A 22,545-nucleotide genomic window follows, 5' to 3' on the forward strand; every position below is an offset into this window, starting at 1 on the left:
GCAACGAATGACGCGCTTGCGTGTTATATCTGCCTCACATCGGCTGACTTACATAGAATCGATAATCAGTTCAGTTGTAAGCTCTCCCATGCACAAGAACTTGTCAAGTGCGCGCTCGGAATGAAAGATGTTAGAGTATTATTTTCCTCGTTTAAACGTTCAAAGTTTTTGTATGTAATTGTTTTCAATTTACAGTTTCATAACTTTGGTTGATTAAATGCATGTATCTGTGTGTTTTGGTGGGGTGCATGGGGGGGGGGAGCACCACTTCAATAAAAATCAGAAGTTGGTCTCAAATCGATAGCACCGTCGGCCTCAAATCGGAATCGAAATCACCCACCGTAATTTTACACCCCATCAACCCAGCAGCATGAAAGTACAAGAATCCAAAATAGGAAAAGAAAAGAAGAATACCAAAACGATGACCCTTTTTTTGTTCGGAGGTGGGAAAAAAACGGTCCATTTCGTCTTCATTTCCCAAATTTTATGCATATGGATCATTGGTCCTATTTTTTGGTTTTGGTTTTGTAAATGACATTGCTGCTATTGTGGTCTGCAAGTATTATGTTCCTTTAAATTCATGGTAGATTCAGGTTTTCCCCTTCAGTTCTAATGGCGGTTGGGGAAGGGGACACCACGGGAAGATTCAGCGTGTGAAAGCAAAAAATAAACAAAAATAAGACAAGAAACCCCCCCCCCCAAAAAAAAAAAAAAAAAAAAACTTAATAGTTTTTATGAATTTATTTCGATAGCAGACTGAGACAAAAAAATGTAGTAAATAAAATTTTAGTAAATAAATTTTAGTAAATAAATTTTAGTAAATACATTTTAGTAAATACATTTTAGTAAATAAATTTTCTAAATAAATTTTAGTAAATAAATTTAAGTAAATAAGTTTTAGTAAATAAATTTTAGTAAATAAATTTTGGGAAAAAGTTTTGGATTTTCAACAAAAACAAAGTTAACATGACACTCAATTATTATTATTTTTTTTTAAATGTTAGAGAAAGGAAAAGGAATGTTTCTTCGAGATTCGGGTAGAAGAGACCGTTTGGAAGATTTCCGGGACCCGTTCGGTTATCTCGGTGTGAAGATCGCGGTGATTCAACGGTATGTCGATGTTGACGGTTTCGGCGATGTCGTTGCCTATTTCAGCGAAACATTCAGAGACGGCAGGAGCGGGCTCGTCCAGATGGATGTTAGCGGCGTCACCGGTAGCCAGTGTTGCCTCAGTGATGCCGACGGCAGAAGAAGGCAAGCTGATGGAGGAAGCAGTGGATGAGATGTGAGGCTGACGGAGGAGGCTGGAGATGGCGAGAGTATATGAGATGAGAAGTCGGTGGATGTCAGAACCGTCTGATAAGTAAGTCAAGCGGGTCTTGTTTCAGCTCATCTCTGATCCAGATGCACTGATGACGTCATCGTCGCGGAGCAGAGGTGTTATATAGCTCGGAGTTATGATGGATCTGCAAGAAAAGGTACAAACATGGTGAAGTAAATTTCGTTATGCTTAGAATTAAAAATGAACAAACGACTACTTCGCTTTGTGCAATTCCAGATTCGCCAGTAATCGTTGGACTTGGAGATCAACTTCTCAACCACATGTAGCGATGCAGTATCTGATGACGTGCATCAGATTGGATAACATGTAGTTGACGGATGCGCCCATCGTATTGCGAATCAACACAGCCAGAATCTTGGTCTGTTCCCGAATCTCATTTGGTAACTCGGCTAGTTTCCACTTACAAGTTCGATGGATATGGAAAGGAAGATCGACTCTTGGGAGTTGAATGCAACAGCTCTCCGGTTACGTGGGTCGTACAGTGTTCCACGAGAAGAGTGTAGTGGCACTGCGTCGACTGATTCGGTGCTTGTCCAAACTGTTAATTAGAAAGAGGTTTAAAATGTGTTTTTTTTAAAGCTGTTGATTATCAAAGCATAATATTATTATTCTACGTGCTGATTAAACTTGTCTGAATAAAGTCTGAAGACCGAGACCACACTCATAATTCTGTAATCAAGTTGTCATTGGCGTTCCATACTGTTGTGGGAGGCCTTTGATGTGGCATAGTATTAGTGGTTGCTGTCAGTGTCACAAATGTACTGTTAGCCTTTGTGGATGCTAGCTTCAAACGGCTTCAGTAATTACAGCGAACCAAAACAATATGGTTATGCAGCTAACCAGCTAAATCACCGTAATTTATTAGTAAATAAAGCCACACTTTGTCCAACCTGAAGCCCGCGTGTATCATGGTTGAATAGAACCTAGGTCAGAGTAAGTTCACTAAGAAACGTGACAATAAAGTTGGCTTAACTTTAAGTTTGCTTAGGAGTAGGACCAAGTAAGGTTAACCTACAGTAGGTACATGGGTTCCGCGTATGCATGAGTTCCGCGTAAGAATCGCCGACTTTTGCTTGTAACTCCTAAGATACAAAACAGAAATTCTTACCTTTTTTTGGTAAATCAATCAGATACAATAATGCTACTTTTCTAAAAGTTTGGTGGTAACGAAAGATTCCGGTGATGAGAAATATATCAAATCCAAAACGGTTTTTTTGTGCGATCAACGATATTGAACAGTAACTTGCATCTTTGTAAACATGTCATATTTTCACACTATAGTAAAACATCTCATCAGCACCATCGTTGCAACTATTTGATACGATCATATGAAGGCTCGTTGTGTTTTCCCTCCATTCTAACGGGTGTTTAATCCATCGATATCACTAACTTAGAAATATTTTGTTTAAAAAACCCGTTGCTTCGACCCGAGTTCCGCGTAAACTACCTCGTACTAGGAATAAGATGTACATATACACAATTGAGCAGTGTAGAGTACTGCAACTGTGTACGCGCGGTATGTACAGCCGGTCAGGAAACTTCATGCACTTGTTGTAACTGTCTGCCATGTACATATGCAAATAAGTAGGATGATTCCATTTCTATAGGGTTGAATAACTTGAATCACAGAGCTACTAATAGAAATATTTAGGGTCAACCGCATATATATTAGCCTAATTTTGTAAAATATTCGAAGATATTTTTTATTTAATTGAATTTTCTTGCTTGTACTGTTCACTGTGTCACTTCCTGTACGAAACTCAATTTAACATTTGCACCTGTTCATCGGTGCCGTCTATTCCGGCGAAAATGTTTTGTTCAACATATTCCCCTGGCAACCACTATCAACAACAACAATTTGTTCTACGATCTGGAATTCGAAAGCGCTGTTGCTCTGGATAACACAGGTATTGTCCCTTCAGAAATTTCAAATATTTGATGTTTCAATTGAATTGTACTTTATTATCCCTTTAGAATAATGTTCCACATTCTAGGAAGGGAATTATGCTCAATTGAAACAGAACCTAGGCTCAATGGATATAGGCCAATGTTTGGCATAGCTGCAGACTAGTGGTGACAAACAGATTGCTACCACCCAGGGGTGGCAAAAGAAAGGTGGAGGGGTTAATCCCCCTGTCGGGAAGGTCTACCCCCTCCCCCACCCCCATCAGGGAAAATTTTACTTTTGTCAGGGAGCAATTAGGCAAACAAATTATTATTGTGTATTTATCTTTATGATCATTTTATGATATGGATAAATGTGACCTTGATTTCCTGGTCAAGTATCCAGTAGGAACATCAGTCCCGAGTCAAGGAGCTAAGGAAAACAATGTCAGGGAGCTCAAGTCACCGACAAAAAAATCCTGGCGCCACCCCTTTCAGCATTTAGAAAAGAGGCTAAAGGTTTAAAGTTCTGTTCAAGTATGGAATCCCTATACTGTATCTCAAAATCCGAATAAAAATTATAGCGATGTGTTTAATTTCACTTTTCAGGTGTACATACAAAACATTTCCTGAAGGTTAAGAAGTGCATACATCTCCGTAAAGAACAAAATGAGGTCAGCCTATTTTAATTTACTACTTCATTTCACTAAGTTATTATTAAAAGAATGCTCCACCCCATTATGATTTTTTTGTAGAGCAATAAAATATATGCTGACTGGCAGAGGTGATTTTTCTTAATTATTGGGGGAAGAGGGGGTGCCCTGAGCCCCTGACTACTACGGATCTAGGTAGGGTCAATGCAGGGCACCCCCCCCCCTACCAAAGAATTGAAGTGCAGCAACAAAAGCAGTTAATCTATATGTACCTACATCTTTTTTCAAACAAATAGATAATTCCTTAACAAAATATTGAGGAACTATTTGCACCCTTAATTATATAAAATAAGGAGGAGAACCCTCCCCAGGACACAGATCACTAACCTATTTGACCCCACATGTACAACCAACCTACTGTACCTGTGCTGACTACATCACAGTTTAAGGCACTTTGGTGTAGCACATCATACTTCTAAGACGAGAGGCTATCATTCCAGGGATTCAGTTCCCCATGCCCAGTGGCCCTACACCCTCACCAAGAATGGAGTTCAAAATGATGAGATATTCTCTTGATTGAAGTTGGTACTTGCCTTTCTTGATAAACCATCATGTGCCAAATGCACACTACTAGAAACATTATCCCAGTCTATTAAGCTACTCCTTTTTATTAAATTTACACTCTTCTTATTTTATACCATAGCCTATTTATATTTGCAGACCACAGAAAAGAAAATTGAATGAAGACTCTGGTGGGCCATCCAACAAGAAAAGTAAGTGGAAAGAGATTGATTTGTCCATTCCTACTAGAGAAAAAAGGAGGTATCATCACAAAAGGCATGTCTGTAACAAACCGCAAAGCCAGGAAAGCCAGCTTACTGACAGAAAGAAGAAACTAGCTTTGTTCACCAGAAATTATCGGAGGGAGGGGATGATTGACCAAGATCCAAGTAAACCTCGAATTGAACGTATCAGAACCGCACTGGAAGGTCTGTCTTCTGGAAAGTACTCCACAATCCATGAAGCAGCCAGTGCCAATGGAGTACACTACGATCAGATTCAAAGAAGAGCTATTGGAAATGTAAAATGGTACAGACGAAATGGACCAAAACCATATCTCACTCTTGGTGAGGAAAGACATCTAGCACGCTGGGTTGTCACAATGGGAAACAGAGGTTTTCCTGTTTCTCCTAAGCAGCTTAAGGACACAGTCCAAGAGCTGATCACAAAAGATGGAAGAAGCACTCCTTTCCGAAGCGGCAGGCCATCTAATGGTTGGTATACAGGTTTCCTGAAGAGGAATCCTAGTATTCAACTAAAGCCTACAAAAACGCTAAACAAGGCACGAGCCAAGGTGACCAAACAGGCAGTTGATGACTGGTTTAGAAACTTCAACTGTTTCATTTCTGACCTGAACCTTACAGACAAGCCAGGGCTCATCTACAACTTTGATGAGACAGGGTTTGGACTGAGTGGCAAACCACCTAGGTATGCCCTTGGATCTCGACATATGAAAGGAGCACTGCCACAAATGACTTCCAGTGAGGGTAAGAAACAAATAACAGTGGGTGTTTGTGCCAATGCAGATGGTAAGCTTCTCCCTCCCTATTTCCTATTCAAAGGAACCAGACCCAATTCTTGGGATCCCCTGGCAGGTGCACCTCCGAAGAGTGTGGCATACTTTACAGAGTCAGGATGGATGACACAAACATCTTTCCAATACTGGTTCCAAAACCAGTTTGTCCAAAACATTGGAAATGAAAGACCACTAGTGTTACTGTTAGACTCACATGAAGGGCATATTGCCTATGATCTCTTCCAAACAGCAGAAGAAAGCAACATACATCTGTACCGGTTTCTACCTAATGCCACACACTTTTTGCAGCCGCTAGATGTTGGTGTCTTTGGACACATGAAAAGGTCCTACTGGGATTATCTTAGGAAATGGGTGGCCCGTAATCCTGGGGAGACAATTACACAGAGAAATGTTAGTAGAATCATTGGCAACATCTGGGAAGATTTGGAAAGGCCTGGTCTAATCAGGAAGAGCTTCTTATCATCTGGTATTTTTCCAGTAAACAGAGCTGCTGTCACTGATGAGATGACCATGCCCTCCCTGACTTTTAGAGAAGAAACCACTGACACAGAATGTGCAGACAAGGTGACAACAAATGAAGCATCACCTGAAACCACAGTACACATGCCAACAACTCCAGATGCACAAAGAGCAGTGTCACTACACTTAACAAAGGCAACAGAACTTCCTTCGGTTAAGCCACAGAAGAAGGCTAGGCGCAGGCTATGTAATGAGCTGCCATATGATGTTACAAGTCCAACAGCAATAGATACAATGAAGGAACATCTCCTCAGCAAATGCCGGTCAAAAGCAAGAAAGGAACTCTTGGCTAAGAAAAAGCATTTCGAAAAGAAGGGAATTGAAAACCTTGTTCAAAAAAAAAAATCTCAAGAGTTTAGATGCCCTATCTGTGGAGGAAAATATGAAGAAAAGGTGAAGGTTGGGTGGGTTGGATGTGACACATGCAACCAATGGTATCATATGTCATGTATGCCAAAAGCACTTGTAACTGCTAAAATGCTCAGAAAAAAGGAATGGTGTTGTCCAAATTGTAAATAGAATCTTAGATTGTTAAAGAAGATAATTCAATTCTTGTTTCATTGTTTGTAACTTGGGTATATGCAAAATGTTGAATTATTTAAGCTGGTATTCTCATCAATAGAATTCTAGCTATCCCATATATTGTTGCTTATAGCAAGCCTGGTGAGGCAATTTGTGTACTTTGGAAGATAGAAGCAAAACAACATTCCAACTATCATCCATCATTTATTTTCTTACAGGTGGACAAAAAACTATCATTGTACAGATAGAAGACAGTGTAATCAAAGGTTACCATGAATATAAAATTGCTCCACCTTTTGCCCTGGAGATGATTCTCCAACCAGAATATGCAAATATACATGACAAAGATGCCATATTAGTTTGGATGCCAAGCATCACAGAGGGAAATGTGTTGGAACAGAAGACCTCACAGGGACTATATGTGAAAGATTTAGTAACCCCTATCCCTCTCATCATTGGACATGTCCCAAGAGGCTTAGCTGCAGTATTTCGGCAATTACTTGATGAAAATTACTCTATAAAATGTGTAGCAACGGGAAAGCCTGTTCCTAGCTTTCCACCTTGGCCTCACCCATCAGAGAAAGGGGGTGGAGTAGTTATACCCTGTGTGTACAAAATATATGGCAAACCAGTTCAAATTGGGGAAGTGATTAACAAGGTAAGAAATATTTTCCCAAAAGTTAAGGGTGGTGATGCTATGAAATTATCAATTGTCTAAAGTTGTAATCAGCCAGGGTAGTTAGTTTAATAAGTGTCATAATAAACTGGCTTTGTCCATTGTTATAGATTGATGTGTAAAAGAAAAGCCCATGTTACGTTTGATTTCTAATAACTAATTTATTTAGTTATTGGTAATAATTGGTAATAACTAATAGATTTCTATACTGGTGTATTCAAATTGATTATCTCCATTAATGTAAAATAGTATAAAAAAAAAAAGTAAAAATGCCCAATCTTTTCTTTCTTCATTTTCTTTTTTTCCTCAATCTTTTCTCTTTTTTTCCTCAATTTTCTGTTTTCTTATTTTTATTTTTGTAACTTTATGTATGTTAACTTGTCTTGACTAATTCTTTTGTCTACATTTTTCAACATATATTTGGAGGAAAACGTATTGCACTTCACTTTTTCTCCTTTTCCACACATTAGATCTTTGGTAGTTTTCATTGAAATAGATATAATACCATGATTATTTGATTACATGTATGTATTGAATTCTTGTTTAAAATGAACTTATCTTTTGTGTTGGAAATAAACAGTTTCATTGTCATTGTCATTTAGTAAGGACAATGTATGGTTACATTTGTTTAGTTTTTTGATTTGTTTCAGTGGACAGGTTATGACACCAAAGTCAAATGAGTTATATCAGCAGTCCAAGCGAGAGGGGAATGGAAGATAACCTTCATTCATAAATACTTATAATGGTTTCCTGCATTGTGATTGGTTTAGCAATCATAACCTGTCCACTGAATTATGTTTGGTTCCTAATTTCCTGATCCTGTCAAGTCTAATTATACAGCAAGCTTATACCTCATTTTGTTAGCAGTGAGCACTGTCAATGGTATCATTTATTTTTGTTATGGAATTTTATCTGCAATCAAATGTTATGATATTGCAACAAACTGAAATTTGAAAAAAAAAGCAAATAAAAGTTCAAGCACAGAAGGAAGTTGTTGCACAGTTTTTTGGCCTAGACTGACACTCATCACTATTGTTGTCCTGTTTGTGCTGCTTGCTGGTCAAAAAGCAATTGACTATTTCTACAGCAAAGACATCGTGATGCTGAGTCTACAATTTTTTTTAAAAGACATAGAATTTTATCATTTAAAAACAAAGCAGGCGGCCTCTAAAAAAGGAGTGGGTGGTGACACTACATATGAATTTTTTAAGTTGGCCTAATAATTGATCTGAAACAAAGAAATAGTTTTTAAAATTGCATGAAATGAAACACAAAACCATGATAATATGAAACATCAAACTCACACAACTATCTACCGGCCTAGGCCTATATACCATCTAAATAAACTTACGGCTTACTATGAACGTTACACTAGAGGCAGTGTCAAAAGGCATCATCAAAACTTATGCACATTGTCAGTTATATGAACAGACTTACAAATGTTGGAAAGTGAAACACAATTTGCTAACTTTGAATATAAAACATTGACATACAAATGACACACCCTTTTCCTGGTAATTTGTCTAGAGGTACCCTCAAACTCAAAGAAATCACTTGAGGCATGCAGAACCGTAGCAAACTAGGCTCAAACGTGAAATACATTATTATCTGATGTAACATTGTAGGAGACACTATTTTCAATGTTGGCATAGGTCCCGGGGGTGGGTCGTACAACTGACAAGTGCATTCAATATGCCACATTAATATTTCGCTAAACTGGTATGCATAGCTATACACACTAAACGCTGTTAAACTTCTCTGACGATTTTAGTACTAAATTGCAACTTATATAAGTTAGACATTAATTTTAAGTCCACCAATTTCCGTAAATTTGGTAAGCCATCATAATATAGGATGAACTTTACCATAATGGTGAATAACTCATTGCAAAACTTAAAAAATATACCGCCATTTTTTTTACGCGGAACTCGGGTCATTACGCGCTATTCATGCACTTACTATTTAAAGTTCGTCCAAGTTTACTCTCTTACCAAAGCATAAAAAATTAATTCAAACCTCACATCTAACAGCACATTAGTTCGTAAGTTTACCACTTCGACTGGTTCCGGCAATCTTTTATTTTGAGTACGATCGGCGATCTTTTGTCGCGGAACCCATGTACAATTAAAAATATATATATATATAATTTACGTTTTCATATATTTCTTTTTAACGCAACCGTTTTAATTGTTTTATTGGAGGAAACGAAAGTGGCCGGAAGTACTTCTCCACTAAATGCACCATTGATTTTATAATTCTTTCTTTCTCGTTCTATTTTTTGGTTTTTGTATTTATTTCTAATATTTTTTAGCCAATGCTTACTTAATAGGGTTGATATATAAATATATACACATATGATATATCTACACCCACTGTGGTTGAATTAACAGTACGATAAATACATCTTAATAATCTCATATATTTTTTTCCCCAATATCTTGTATTTTATTGGTTTATTATTAAATAATAATAATAATGTTTAATATTATTGCAAAACGTTAGACATTAAATTTAAATTTAAATTCATGAAGTAAAAATACCTCGACCACTTCTAACTATAATGATTTCCATTTTAGTTCGCCTGTTACGAGGGGGTATGGGGGAGGGGGAGGGACTGCACGGGATAAAGGAGTTTTAAAGTGAGTAGATTGGAGTACGGAAACCTTATGACATATTTCGTCTTCATAGTTTGCAACTTTATGGATATTTTTATTATAAATTTAGGAATTTATCAACATGATATGACTGCGATCGTTTTACCTTAACCTGTCGGAATGATCTACCCCATTAGATATTTCTACTTAATTACGTAGTAATATCTAATGCTTTGATCTGGTCTGATCTGCCAGTGACGGATTGACCTAAACGCTTATATACTGACCCGGGACCGATATGTAGCTGGGTCCGAGGCGTAGAAGGCGTCGCCAACCTGCTGAGGCACCGAAGGCGTCGATTTGCTCTCGGTCGACAATGGTGCTATAGTTTCGACCGAGGCGCCAAATGCACCGTTTATTTCATGGCCCACATGTCGCTTCTTGATTACTCATGACGACAATTCTGCTAAACCTTATCAACTGAATTTTCTTACAAAAACTGGGAAAATTATGATATATATATATATATGTAGTAGTATATATGTATATATATATATATATAAATATATATGTATATATATATATATATATATATATATATATATATATATATATATATATATATATATATCAACTGATCTCATCAATGCGCGTTATCCAACATCGTCTCACTCTCATTGGTATCAGTCTGTCTCTGTTGCGATATTTTTGGACTCTTTTGCTTGAAAGTTTTAACTAAACATCTAAACCTTTCTCTCTGTTAAGGTCCATAAAAATAGTACTACTTTATCTGTCATCGATATTACGTAAAGAAATGAACACCGTTTTCGTATAAGCGTAATGTTTGGTGACGTCATAGTGATCGTGACGTATGTATACCATTGTATCATATGGCAGTCTCACATTGATCGTAGTATATAGATCAAATTTTTTAAATTTACTCAAAGAAGGAATCGTTTTCTTTTTCTTAATCTGTGCGAACAAAAAAAAAGCATGTCTGACTATAGAAAAACACAAAGGCCTACAACTCAAACAAAACAGGTTTTCTTTTATTGATTTTGTGTGTCTTTGTTTTTTGTTGTTTAACGTTGGCTATTTTTATAACATATTCCCGGTCTTCTGAACAGATTTGCATGAGATCCAGAATGTTCATGATAATACTGAGCTTATTTCTCTCTGTAATTTACTAAACTAGCTAAAAGGGTTTTTTCTTCCTTCTTCTTTCTCTGATTACCGATGACGTATTTGCGAACTACTGAACTTAAATTTGTCAATCGTATAACAGATCAAATTCTTAAATTCTTTGGTCAACGAATGCGTTTAATATAAACATCGATTTCCTGCAGTATAGGGGGCAGGAGGGGGAGGGGGCTTGTTATTTTGGATTAAAATAGCTTATGCCTTGCCAGTCATAAGAGTGTGCAAAAATTCCCCCACTCTAACGGATTTTGCTATTTTTTTAAACAAAGAAGTCCCTTTAGATGGAATTAAAAAACCTTCCAAGACCTCCCCCCCCCCAAATAACCCCTCCCCTGGGTGGATTTTAAATGAACTTACAGGAAATATTCCGCTGCAACTCCATTGGTAGTCGTTCGCTGAATTTTGCTGTTAAACTGTTAATTTGATCGTTTTCATTAGTTTATCATTTTGACTTTTCTTTTACTTTACTTGTTACTGTCATAACTAAGGGTTATTTAAACCTAGTGGTAAATGCATATGTTGCTTTAAATAGTACTATTATTGTCACTATTCGTTATGAGACTATTCGGATTTTTGTTTTAAATTAAATTACATTAAATGTAAAAGTTTCACTTTTATGAGCAAGGTTATTTTTTGATATGACCGAATTTACTTAATTAATTAATTATTACTCTTATCGTTATCACTGTATCATCATCTGTGTATATTGTATAAAGTTATATCAAATTGCCCAAAAAACCCTGAAAATAACCGGTTAAGAACAAACTTGCAATTGCTTTCAAGAATTTACTTTATTATCGAACAATCAGAATATAAATTGTAAAAATTCTAAATTCATATTACATAACACTTGTAGATGACCGTTAACGGTACACAAATACTTGAATATTATATATCGTATTTATATACCGGTAGTTTACTCAGCATAGATAGTTGTAACTATTAATTTAAAAGCAAAAAAAATTGTAAAAATCCTTCAACCGGTATTGTGTTCTAATACAAAATAAAATGGTATTTAACTGTTACCCCTCCATGAGTTTTTGTCCTTATTAAATGCTTATCAGAAGCACAGACAGATCCATTGTAGTCGGAGCCAGTTTGGGGAGAAAGGGAGGGGGGGGGGGGAAACGCCACAGGCTCTCAGTTTTCTATAAAAAAAAAATATCAAGAAGACCCCTTGTGGGCTTGTCATGAAAAAAGTCCATTTCTTTTCGGTAAAAAAACCCTTTCTGTGTGTGTGTGCGTGCGTTTGTTTTCTATCTGACCGAGGACTTGAACAAAAGAATTCCAGGTCCTCGGTTGTGATTTCTAAAGAATCACCACGTCCTCGGAAGAATTCTATTGTATGGGGTATTGTTAAGGTTAGGGATTTGAACAATGGAAAATACAATGGGGTCCTCGGTTGGAATGTAATACAAACATGTGTGTGCGTGTGTGTGTAAAGGAACAAATCAGTATTGAAAAGTAAACCCCTCAGATACTTGGAAGTTTCCATTTCCTTTTGATGTAACTTTAAGGTTTGTCCTCTCAAATCTATAAGTCTCGTGTCCCACAGCCTCTCGAAGCAATATGCTAAAAGATATAAACTATTGGTTCACAATGCCGCAAAATGTTAGTAAGAATTTCTCCACTTTATTAATCCGTCGGGTTGCTGCAATATTGTACTATTTTAGCAATTCTTTAGTGAAGTCAAGCCTGTCCTTCTGACACATATATAGCACAGCTGCCTCTCAGTCAGTCAGTGCACCTCCCCCTCCCCCCCCCCCCAACCCCACCCCCAACTTCCATTCTTATTTTCCGCAAGAACCATCTGGTGAGCACGCACACTCATAAACACCAACACGAACTCATACAAACCTGTTTTTGAACATTCATGCAGATGAAGGGAATGAATATCTATATGAGATTACACTAGAACAAAGTTATAAATGCTAGAAGCAGTTGTCGATGTTTTATCCGTAAAAATGTTGATTTCTTTCTCAATATACGGGGACCAACCCCCCCCCCACACCCCTCCCCCATGGATATAACTGAAACAAAATCCTTTCTATAATACATGAGGAGTACCTGCAGTAACGATGACTTGTAACTTCAAAATGTTTAATATCTATATACGTGTACGTGATTTGGAGAGGAAGGAGCCGTTTTTGAAACATTTTCATGAAACATAAATCTAGGGGAAGACATGTTTACAATGTTTAGATAAGTAAAAATTGAAAATAATGGAATGGGTAAAAACAACTTTGCGACAAAACTAATTAAATGAGCTAGACGAGAAGTACTATATTTTGTGACAAGAAAAAAAAACCGCAATTGGTTTCTTTAAAATGGATTGCAAATTTACAATACCTTTAAGCAATGCCACGTAAATCGAATTTCTCAATAAGTAAGGCGTTATATGATATTACCTAGGTATAATGTGATTGCATGATAATATATTTCCTCTACCTATGGATCTGGGGGGGGGGGAATTGCCATTATGGTCGATGATGGTAGCTTTTATGTAGCATCTCGGTGTAACGAATTAACCGAGACATAATGCTTCAGTGCGCATGGGTGCACCTCAGCACGCTGCGGACTGGCGGCCCCCTGTAAGCTTCAGTGCACTGGAATGCACCTCAGAACGCTGCGGACTGGCAGCCCCCTGTATGCTTCAGTGCACTGGGTGCACCTCAGCACGCTGCGGACTGGCGGCCCCCTGTATGCTCCAGTGCACTGGGGTGCACCTCAGAACGCTGCGGACTGGCAGCCCCCTGTATGCTTCAGTGCACTGGGTGCACCTCAGCACGCTGTGGACTGGCGGCCCCCTGTATGCTCCTGTGTACAAAACAGATTTGATTTTTAAGAAAAAGTCGCCCAGGAAAGAACCTGGGCACGAAAACCAAACTACCGAACGACTGATCCGCTCTCAACCCAGTCCCCTTGCATCGGGACTGTGACTGTGTGATCATCGTCGGGTGTGCATCACCATTCCCCTCGAAACGGAACAGATACTACACATGATCTTAGCCAACACTGAGGAGGAGAACATCATGCTACACATGATGCTTGCTAAAAAAAAGTTTATCAAAAAGTGCAACTTGCTTTGATTCCATGCAGATCACATTAGGCATACAATTTTATTATTTAATCTGTTTTTTCGTGGGGGGGGGGGGGGGGGTTGGGGTTGTTTTTGTATTTGTTTGGTAAGTGTTGTCCTCTCGCTTTAGAATTGCCTGGGAGTTGAGGAGAGGTGCTTGTGAGTGGGGTATTTCAGGAGTGCGTTTGGATCTCTTCTTGATTATGTCACTGATTGATTGGTCACTGAACACACAACAGTGAAAATAATCAGATCATGAAAAGTATTCACTTTTTTTGGCAGTAATTATTTGATAAAACCTCAAAATCTACTTTACGCTACTTTTTGGGCATAATCAGATTTAATAATACTGGGAAGGATTCTAAGGAAAGAGAGAGCGCGGGTATCAAAAATAGTAGAAAAAGAATACTTTAGACAAAAAATGCCAAAAATACAAACCAAATAAAAAAGAGATTGTCGCTTTTTTTTCCAGTTTTTTAACATTTAATTTACTAGGAACAATTGGAACATGCATACAACGGTCTTTTGAAGACTCAAATCTGTTGATGTTGATCAATTGGTCAAAAAATATTTGGCACCATTTTAATTGTCATCAGAATTGGTTCCAAATTTAGCTGAATTTTGTTTAAATGACTATGATGAAAGGAACAAATAACCCGAAGGGTGTAGCAGTACTTAGCTTATTAAAGTTTGAACATGGGTGACCATTATTCGACAATCTAGCATATTGGGGGGGGGTAGGGCAATACCGATGACCTTTAAGGAACAATGGCAGTGTACTTTCACGAGTACAGAGACCTTTTCCATTCTCATTGCTTGGATACCTTGGTATATACGGGGAAATAACTCACTGATTTTATGTGGCATTGACTTGCAGCCTTATGAATTCGCGACCCCCCCCCCCCTAACCTCTATCGATGTCCCTACCCTAGCCCTCCCATCACTCCTATGCCCACCTCTCCATTATGTACAAAATATAAGTGATATAATTATACATATTGTATATTAAAAATCCTTCTTTTAATGCATGCAGAGTCGATAATCTGGTGAACTCTCTTGAACTGTAGAACTTTAACAGCAGAAGAATTCCACAAAAAGTATATGACAGCGTTGACTATTGATTAGAGCATGGATATTGATAATGATATGTTCTTAAAAACCATCATCTATGACAACGGTCCGCCAAACTATCCGATACGACCCAAATTAAAGCTGGTGGCTAGTTTTTTCCAGACGTCGATTCTGAGTGGTGGGGTCTGGTGGGCCGTGTTTCAGTCCTCATCGAAGATCCTGGGCCGTGCATCATAAAGTTCGTGGATCTCTGACTTATGATAAAGAACTATTACGCTGTATAATGTTGTTTAATATATATAATATAGTGTATTCGACTCTCAATTAAGATCTCCCACAGATGGTTGGTACAAGCTATCTTAGTTCACCGCAGTCTCCCAGTCGAATTTTTCACGTCCTGCAAATGTGTGTTTCATAAAAACAAACAAAATGAAAAAAAATGGTCAGTTTGGATACATCATTAATTGTTTTTTATTGAAGGAGGGGTTGGATGGGCTCCATGCAGGTCCATCTAGGTCCCGGACGAACTTCCACCCGTTATTTTCATAACTATTGGTTCGTATTTATATATGCTTAGAATCAATTCATGACTCAGGGGCGGAGCCAGGATTTTGTAAAGGGGGGGGGGTGTGGTCCTGCGGTCATTGAAGCTTACCACAATGAAGGAGGATCATTGGATCCTCCCCCGGAAAATAAGTTAACGTCAAAGGTTCATTTTGAGGCATATTTAGACTTTAAATTACGTCTAAATGCAAGGTTGTGCTAATAACAATTTTTGAATATTTGTGTGATTAAATGGCCCGTATCTGCGCCTGTGGCTAATCCCAAGTTGTATCAGACCTGTTGTAGTTAGTCAAAGTGTGAAAAATTCTTTCCTTACCGTATTCTTTGAGATACTTCGAGACCTCTGATTGGCCATTGGCACGAGCTAAATCTCTTGCGGTATTCCCCTTTCTTGATAAAGTGTTGATGTCACATCCGTTTGTAATTAACCATTTGACTGTTTCTGTCGCAAAATAATAACGATAAAATAATATATATATATATATATATATAAATATATATATATATATCTCTGAAACAAATTAAAGTACCTACCAAAACAAACTATTCACTCACAAACAGAGAGACTCAAAAACACACACACACGAAAACGAATTGTTTTGTTAGCTTGTTGACGCTAGTTGTAGGCCTAACAGCAATTATCCTATGTAAAGTTTGCTGCTCTTGGCAGGAATTTTCCCGGGTCGGACAATGTGATTCTTGCAGGAAGACAAAGGCATATTACTATAGGTGGCAGTGGCGTGCACAGGACTTCAAAGGTGAAGGGGTAGGGGGGGTGCAAAATGTCCATCGACTGAGTTAGGTAGGGGCATAAACCCTCATGAACGGGCTGAAGGCGGATTCAGAGTTTTACAACTAAAGGGTTTGGTTGTGAGGTCGTTATTTGCCATTCCCATGTAGGGTATTTGGGGCTCCAACGCAGAAGAAATTCAAAGGTTTGGTGGTCCAATGGTGCTTCTGAGGCATATTTAGACTATAAATTAGGTCTACAATTAGGTCTTAATACAAGGTTGTGCAAATGAATACTTTTACGCAGGCCCAGGCTGTTCGGTGGACAACCCATCTCAGAATATTATTCACATCTCTATAAATATGAATGTTTATGAAGATGTCATATTTACAAGAGAAGCTCATAATTACTCAGACGCGGATTCAATGTTACTCCATGAAATGACTCAACGTAGATAACCACTATGTGACATCATCATGTCAAATGTTCTTACAAACCTTTTGTTTTACAATTTTGTTTTTTTGAAATGCGACACACTTGGAATGATCGATTCAACATCAATGTACTCAGAATTCAAAACTTCACTCGCTCTACAAATGTTGTTGTCACATTATTAAACACAGCGAAGACTTTCCAACTTTATTGTCATGGTGATTTTCACCCACTCTATACTTCTTTTGTCAGCGGACTCATTTATATAAAAAAATTGTCAAATTTTAAAAGTTCATCTTTTCTCGATTAAATATGCTGCCAAGATATGCTTTTCACCAGAAATGTTCAAAGTAGTTTTACGAACGAATGGACTGATTATTTATTAAAAAACATCGAAAGAAGTTTCATAAATTACCGCAAAATCATACCAATATTAATGGCAACTGGAATTTAGCAATTTAGTCTTTAAGCTTTTTTTTTATAACATCTTTTTACCCACACAAACATTATTGAGAGCGCGCACAAGTTGGTCTAACCACCTTTTGCAATATGGCTTTAAAAAGCCGTCTGGCGGGGCACAGAAAACTTGCCCATATATTGCTCACAATGTGCTTAGATGAATCTACAACGATGGCACTCAGATATATTGCCAGTCTCAACGTTCCCAGTTCCTCCCACACACATCCATAAACACATACTTTGAGTGGCAAACCGACGCCAATGGTACAATGAGTTTTAGTACCGGAGAAGCTTAAAAAGTATCTAAAATAAATTTTTAAAACAAAGAAACTGGTTTAAGACAACATATGCTAGTCGATGATTGAGAACATTGACAGTATACCAATATGACCGTTCCTTGCCGCTACGTGTAGTACTGTGCACCCTGCCGCATCTTCCTGTCTGACGTCACCACCCTGCTTCATTAATCTCTGGAGACAAGTCAGGTTTCCGTTAGCGGCAGCCTTGTGAATAGCAGTATTACCCATCGGGTCCTTCGAGTTCGGGTCCTGTCAATAACGTTAAGAATAAGGTCAAACATACTGCTAAATTGTTTCCACTATCAGACTATATGTGTATTCCTGTTTTGTTTCGCTTTTTTGGGGGGGGGGGGTGGGGTACATTATGTTTGTAGCTTATCTTCTGCGGCAAACGATATTCAGAGGAAGGACCCCTACAGGCCCCGTGCCACTCTACTTTACACAATCAACATGCGACCATTAACGACGACGATATCCAATCAATCCATGCCATGTCTGTCAAACAGTGATATTCTAGGCCCAATCAATCCCTTATCACACTACAACCCGAGAAGTATGGCTGTTATTAGTTGGCCTATACCAATCCTCTTATCAGGAGCAGTAAAGCCGATAGGCATATGTGGTACTTGTAGAACATAAAAGGTCCCCCTTTTTGTAAGATTAAAGTGCCTCTTTTTTATGGTAATGAAAAATACACTATTCTTATTCAAATGTGCTCTTTCTCATATTAAACGAAATGTAGCCTCTCTCTTTGCAAGTGGCCAATATTTGTTGAATACGGTGCAGGTTAAGCGGGAAAGGTGAGGAACACGGGACGCGTGCTGACCCAAATTGATTGAAAAAACAAACTGATTAAAAAATGTGCATTTGACCTTTGAAGTGTTTGCTTCCTCCCTCCCACCTCCCAATCCCACCCCCACGCCCTCCCCTCAAACCATTCACTCCTATCACACGCCTCTAGTACAAGTACGCTAACATATATATAAATGGGTTATTTTAGTTTCGCCCAAAAGCTAAATAAGATATGTATCCAGTATAAGCCTGGTTGGATCGGAATGCAAGCTTGAGTTATTTTCTAGCATATTATGTGCGTTTGGTATACTTTTCACAGGGTTACCTGCTTATCAAACCAAATATAATTTTAAAGAGGAGTGAATTTGATCAAAGCAAGTTATTCTTACCGATTTAACATATTAAAGCAAACTGTGCCTAGAAGACGAAATGTAAAAATTAGTAACTCGCTAATTGGCGTCTTCATGATGAAAAAAATAAAGTCTTTGAAAATGCGTTAGATTTATTTTATTTACGAGTCTAAGCGGGTGGTAACAATTCTTCCAACTAAAGGAGATATGTTGTTTTCAAACTAATTATGTATTACGACAATGTTGTAGAGGATGTACAAGTATATATAGCTACATCTACAAGAACAAATATGATGTCCGAAACCCAGTACAGAATAACTAGTTGGATACATATTATTAGGACAAACAAGCTGACCACGCTATTCCTGCCCCTGCCCCTTCACCCTCGTCGCCCTTCCTCGGCTTCTTCATATGGTAACCCACCTGGCTTCATTACGTTTTTATAAGAGTGTATAGGCTATTTATATATTTTCCTTACCTCGCCTTTGCTGAGAGCTAACTCTATATCTGGCAGGCATCCTTGAAATGCTGTATTCAGTGAAACAGAAATAATATTAATAATAACTGGCAGACGCTCTGAAGTTATAGGAGGAAATGAAAGTGTATATAGAAGAAATTTGCCCGACTGCAGGGTGCAAATACCACCAACGTTATGAATATGCATATATGCTGTAAGTATTGAGCATTGAAAAAACACATGATGCGTCCAAATATCAGCGTACTAGTACGGAAATGGATTCTCTTAAGTACAATATTTTATATTGAATTTGAAGGGGGAATATATATATATTAATATTTAATTTAATATATATATATATATATATATACATATATATATATATGTATATATATATATATATACATATATATATATATATATATATATACATATATATATATATATATACATATATATATATATATATATATTGTGTTCCACTACCGCTGCAGTCCGCTACAATATTGCGTGACAATACCTATAGACTTTGTAATAGTATTCATAGATATGTGCAGTGGGTCTATATAGTATAAGCATACATAGGATAACGATTATGTACCGTTTATATCGAGAGAATATTATTAATATGATACACAAATGAACAACTGTAAATCATGACGACATACTTAGCGAAAGGTGTTTAGGTAACATGAAATTTATTTTGTATTAAACGGCTCTCTCTCTCTACCTCTCCCTTTCTTAGTTCTATGATTGTACATATATAGATACCTAGTTACATCTTCCGTATAGTCAAAATAGTGAGACTTCACCGGAGTAAAGATTCTCTGGCGATTTTATACAATCGGAAATGACAGAAATTGTAACATTTCTTCATTTTTATTATTGAACACGTTATACATACCTGCTTCGTGTATACCCAACATTCTCTGTTATTCCCTCAAATATAAGATTTCAGTACACTGTTTTGCAAACCTGCCAATAATTTGGTTATTACCTTCCCGAATCACAAAATGATGTTCGTCGTGGCATGTGTATAGGCCTATGCACATCCTCTTATCTGCTAGGTATTGTACAAAGATGTTTCAGTCGTAGAGTACCTCGGCATAATTGCTCATCGCGAGAATAACGTTGCTACGCAACCAGCTCTCCCCATATCTGTGTTTTACCAGTAATCAAATAGATTCCGCCTAAGTATATTGACAGACGACATGCGCAACGAATGACGCGCTTGCGTGTTATATCTGCCTCACATCGGCTGACTTACATAGAATCGATAATCAGTTCAGTTGTAAGCTCTCCCATGCACAAGAACTTGTCAAGTGCGCGCTCGGAATGAAAGATGTTAGAGTATTATTTTCCTCGTTTAAACGTTCAAAGTTTTTGTATGTAATTGTTTTCAATTTACAGTTTCATAACTTTGGTTGATTAAATGCATGTATCTGTGTGTTTTGGTGGGGTGCATGGGGGGGGGAGCACCACTTCAATAAAAATCAGAAGTTGGTCTCAAATCGATAGCACCGTCGGCCTCAAATCGGAATCGAAATCACCCACCGTAATTTTACACCCCATCAACCCAGCAGCATGAAAGTACAAGAATCCAAAATAGGAAAAGAAAAGAAGAATACCAAAACGATGACCCTTTTTTTGTTCGGAGGTGGGAAAAAAACGGTCCATTTCGTCTTCATTTCCCAAATTTTATGCATATGGATCATTGGTCCTATTTTTTGGTTTTGGTTTTGTAAATGACATTGCTGCTATTGTGGTCTGCAAGTATTATGTTCCTTTAAATTCATGGTAGATTCAGGTTTTCCCCTTCAGTTCTAATGGCGGTTGGGGAAGGGGACACCACGGGAAGATTCAGCGTGTGAAAGCAAAAAATAAACAAAAATAAGACAAGAAACCCCCCCCCCCAAAAAAAAAAAAAAAAAAAAAAACTTAATAGTTTTTATGAATTTATTTCGATAGCAGACTGAGACAAAAAAATGTAGTAAATAAAATTTTAGTAAATAAATTTTAGTAAATAAATTTTAGTAAATACATTTTAGTAAATACATTTTAGTAAATAAATTTTCTAAATAAATTTTAGTAAATAAATTTAAGTAAATAAGTTTTAGTAAATAAATTTTAGTAAATAAATTTTGGGAAAAAGTTTTGGATTTTCAACAAAAACAAAGTTAACATGACACTCAATTATTATTATTTTTTTTTAAATGTTAGAGAAAGGAAAAGGAATGTTTCTTCGAGATTCGGGTAGAAGAGACCGTTTGGAAGATTTCCGGGACCCGTTCGGTTATCTCGGTGTGAAGATCGCGGTGATTCAACGGTATGTCGATGTTGACGGTTTCGGCGATGTCGTTGCCTATTTCAGCGAAACATTCAGAGACGGCAGGAGCGGGCTCGTCCAGATGGATGTTAGCGGCGTCACCGGTAGCCAGTGTTGCCTCAGTGATGCCGACGGCAGAAGAAGGCAAGCTGATGGAGGAAGCAGTGGATGAGATGTGAGGCTGACGGAGGAGGCTGGAGATGGCGAGAGTATATGAGATGAGAAGTCGGTGGATGTCAGAACCGTCTGATAAGTAAGTCAAGCGGGTCTTGTTTCAGCTCATCTCTGATCCAGATGCACTGATGACGTCATCGTCGCGGAGCAGAGGTGTTATATAGCTCGGAGTTATGATGGATCTGCAAGAAAAGGTACAAACATGGTGAAGTAAATTTCGTTATGCTTAGAATTAAAAATGAACAAACGACTACTTCGCTTTGTGCAATTCGAGATTCGCCAGTAATCGTTGGACTTGGAGATCAACTTCTCAACCACATGTAGCGATGCAGTATCTGATGACGTGCATCAGATTGGATAACATGTAGTTGACGGATGCGCCCATCGTATTGCCAATCAACACAGCCAGAATCTTGGTCTGTTCCCGAATCTCATTTGGTAACTCGGCTAGTTTCCACTTACAAGTTCGATGGATATGGAAAGGAAGATCGACTCTTGGGAGTTGAATGCAACAGCTCTCCGGTTACGTGGGTCGTACAGTGTTCCACGAGAAGAGTGTAGTGGCACTGCGTCGACTGATTCGGTGCTTGTCCAAACTGTTAATTAGAAAGAGGTTTAAAATGTGTTTTTTTTTAAAGCTGTTGATTATCAAAGCATAATATTATTATTCTACGTGCTGATTAAACTTGTCTGAATAAAGTCTGAAGACCGAGACCACACTCATAATTCTGTAATCAAGTTGTCATTGGCGTTCCATACTGTTGTGGGAGGCCTTTGATGTGGCATAGTATTAGTGGTTGCTGTCAGTGTCACAAATGTACTGTT

General features: G+C 37.8%; 2 protein-coding genes and 1 long non-coding RNA gene across 3 annotated transcripts; 1 reads left to right on the forward strand and 2 right to left on the reverse strand.

Annotated features, from left to right (window-relative positions):
• Window positions 1–1,043: 1,043 nt before the first annotated feature.
• Window positions 1,044–2,589, reverse strand: LOC139980026 (uncharacterized). The gene is made up of 3 exons (XR_011797430.1): window positions 2,451–2,589; window positions 1,747–1,880; window positions 1,044–1,466 (listed from the first exon to the last, which is right to left on the reverse strand). It is a non-coding gene; the product is annotated as an uncharacterized lncRNA (long non-coding RNA).
• A 530-nt stretch (window positions 2,590–3,119) lies between these two features.
• LOC139980022 (tigger transposable element-derived protein 2-like) lies at window positions 3,120–8,179 on the forward strand. Its single transcript, XM_071991370.1, has 3 exons — window positions 3,120–3,249; window positions 3,836–3,900; window positions 4,600–8,179. Exons 2-3 carry the CDS (start codon window positions 3,896–3,898, stop codon window positions 6,512–6,514), a joined length of 1,920 nt encoding a protein of 639 aa, XP_071847471.1. The 5' UTR covers window positions 3,120–3,249; window positions 3,836–3,895; the 3' UTR covers window positions 6,515–8,179.
• A 6,339-nt stretch (window positions 8,180–14,518) lies between these two features.
• Window positions 14,519–20,237, reverse strand: LOC139979672 (uncharacterized). The gene is made up of 5 exons (XM_071990685.1): window positions 20,125–20,237; window positions 19,242–19,291; window positions 17,705–17,870; window positions 16,018–16,143; window positions 14,519–15,534 (listed from the first exon to the last, which is right to left on the reverse strand). The coding sequence occupies exons 1-5, from the start codon at window positions 20,144–20,146 to the stop codon at window positions 15,497–15,499; spliced, it is 402 nt and encodes a 133-aa protein (XP_071846786.1). The 5' UTR covers window positions 20,147–20,237; the 3' UTR covers window positions 14,519–15,496.
• Between the last annotated feature and the right edge of the window lie 2,308 nt (window positions 20,238–22,545).

This window comes from Apostichopus japonicus, chromosome 14 (genome assembly GCF_037975245.1).
Source record: "Apostichopus japonicus isolate 1M-3 chromosome 14, ASM3797524v1, whole genome shotgun sequence".
Lineage (NCBI taxonomy): Eukaryota > Metazoa > Echinodermata > Holothuroidea > Aspidochirotida > Stichopodidae > Apostichopus > Apostichopus japonicus.

What these genes read in the sequence shown, in the direction of transcription:
- LOC139979672 (XM_071990685.1), bottom strand. Translation starts at nt 20,146, where the DNA reads ATGTTGGGTATACACGAAGCAG. An exon ending in GTTGGGTATACACGAAGCAG is followed by an intron (nt 19,292 to 20,124) that starts GTATGTATAACG and finishes CACTGAATACAG; the next exon opens with CATTTCAAGGATGCCTGCCA. An exon ending in GGCAAGGAACGGTCATATTG is followed by an intron (nt 16,144 to 17,704) that starts GTATACTGTCAA and finishes ATTTTGCGACAG; the next exon opens with AAACAGTCAAATGGTTAATT.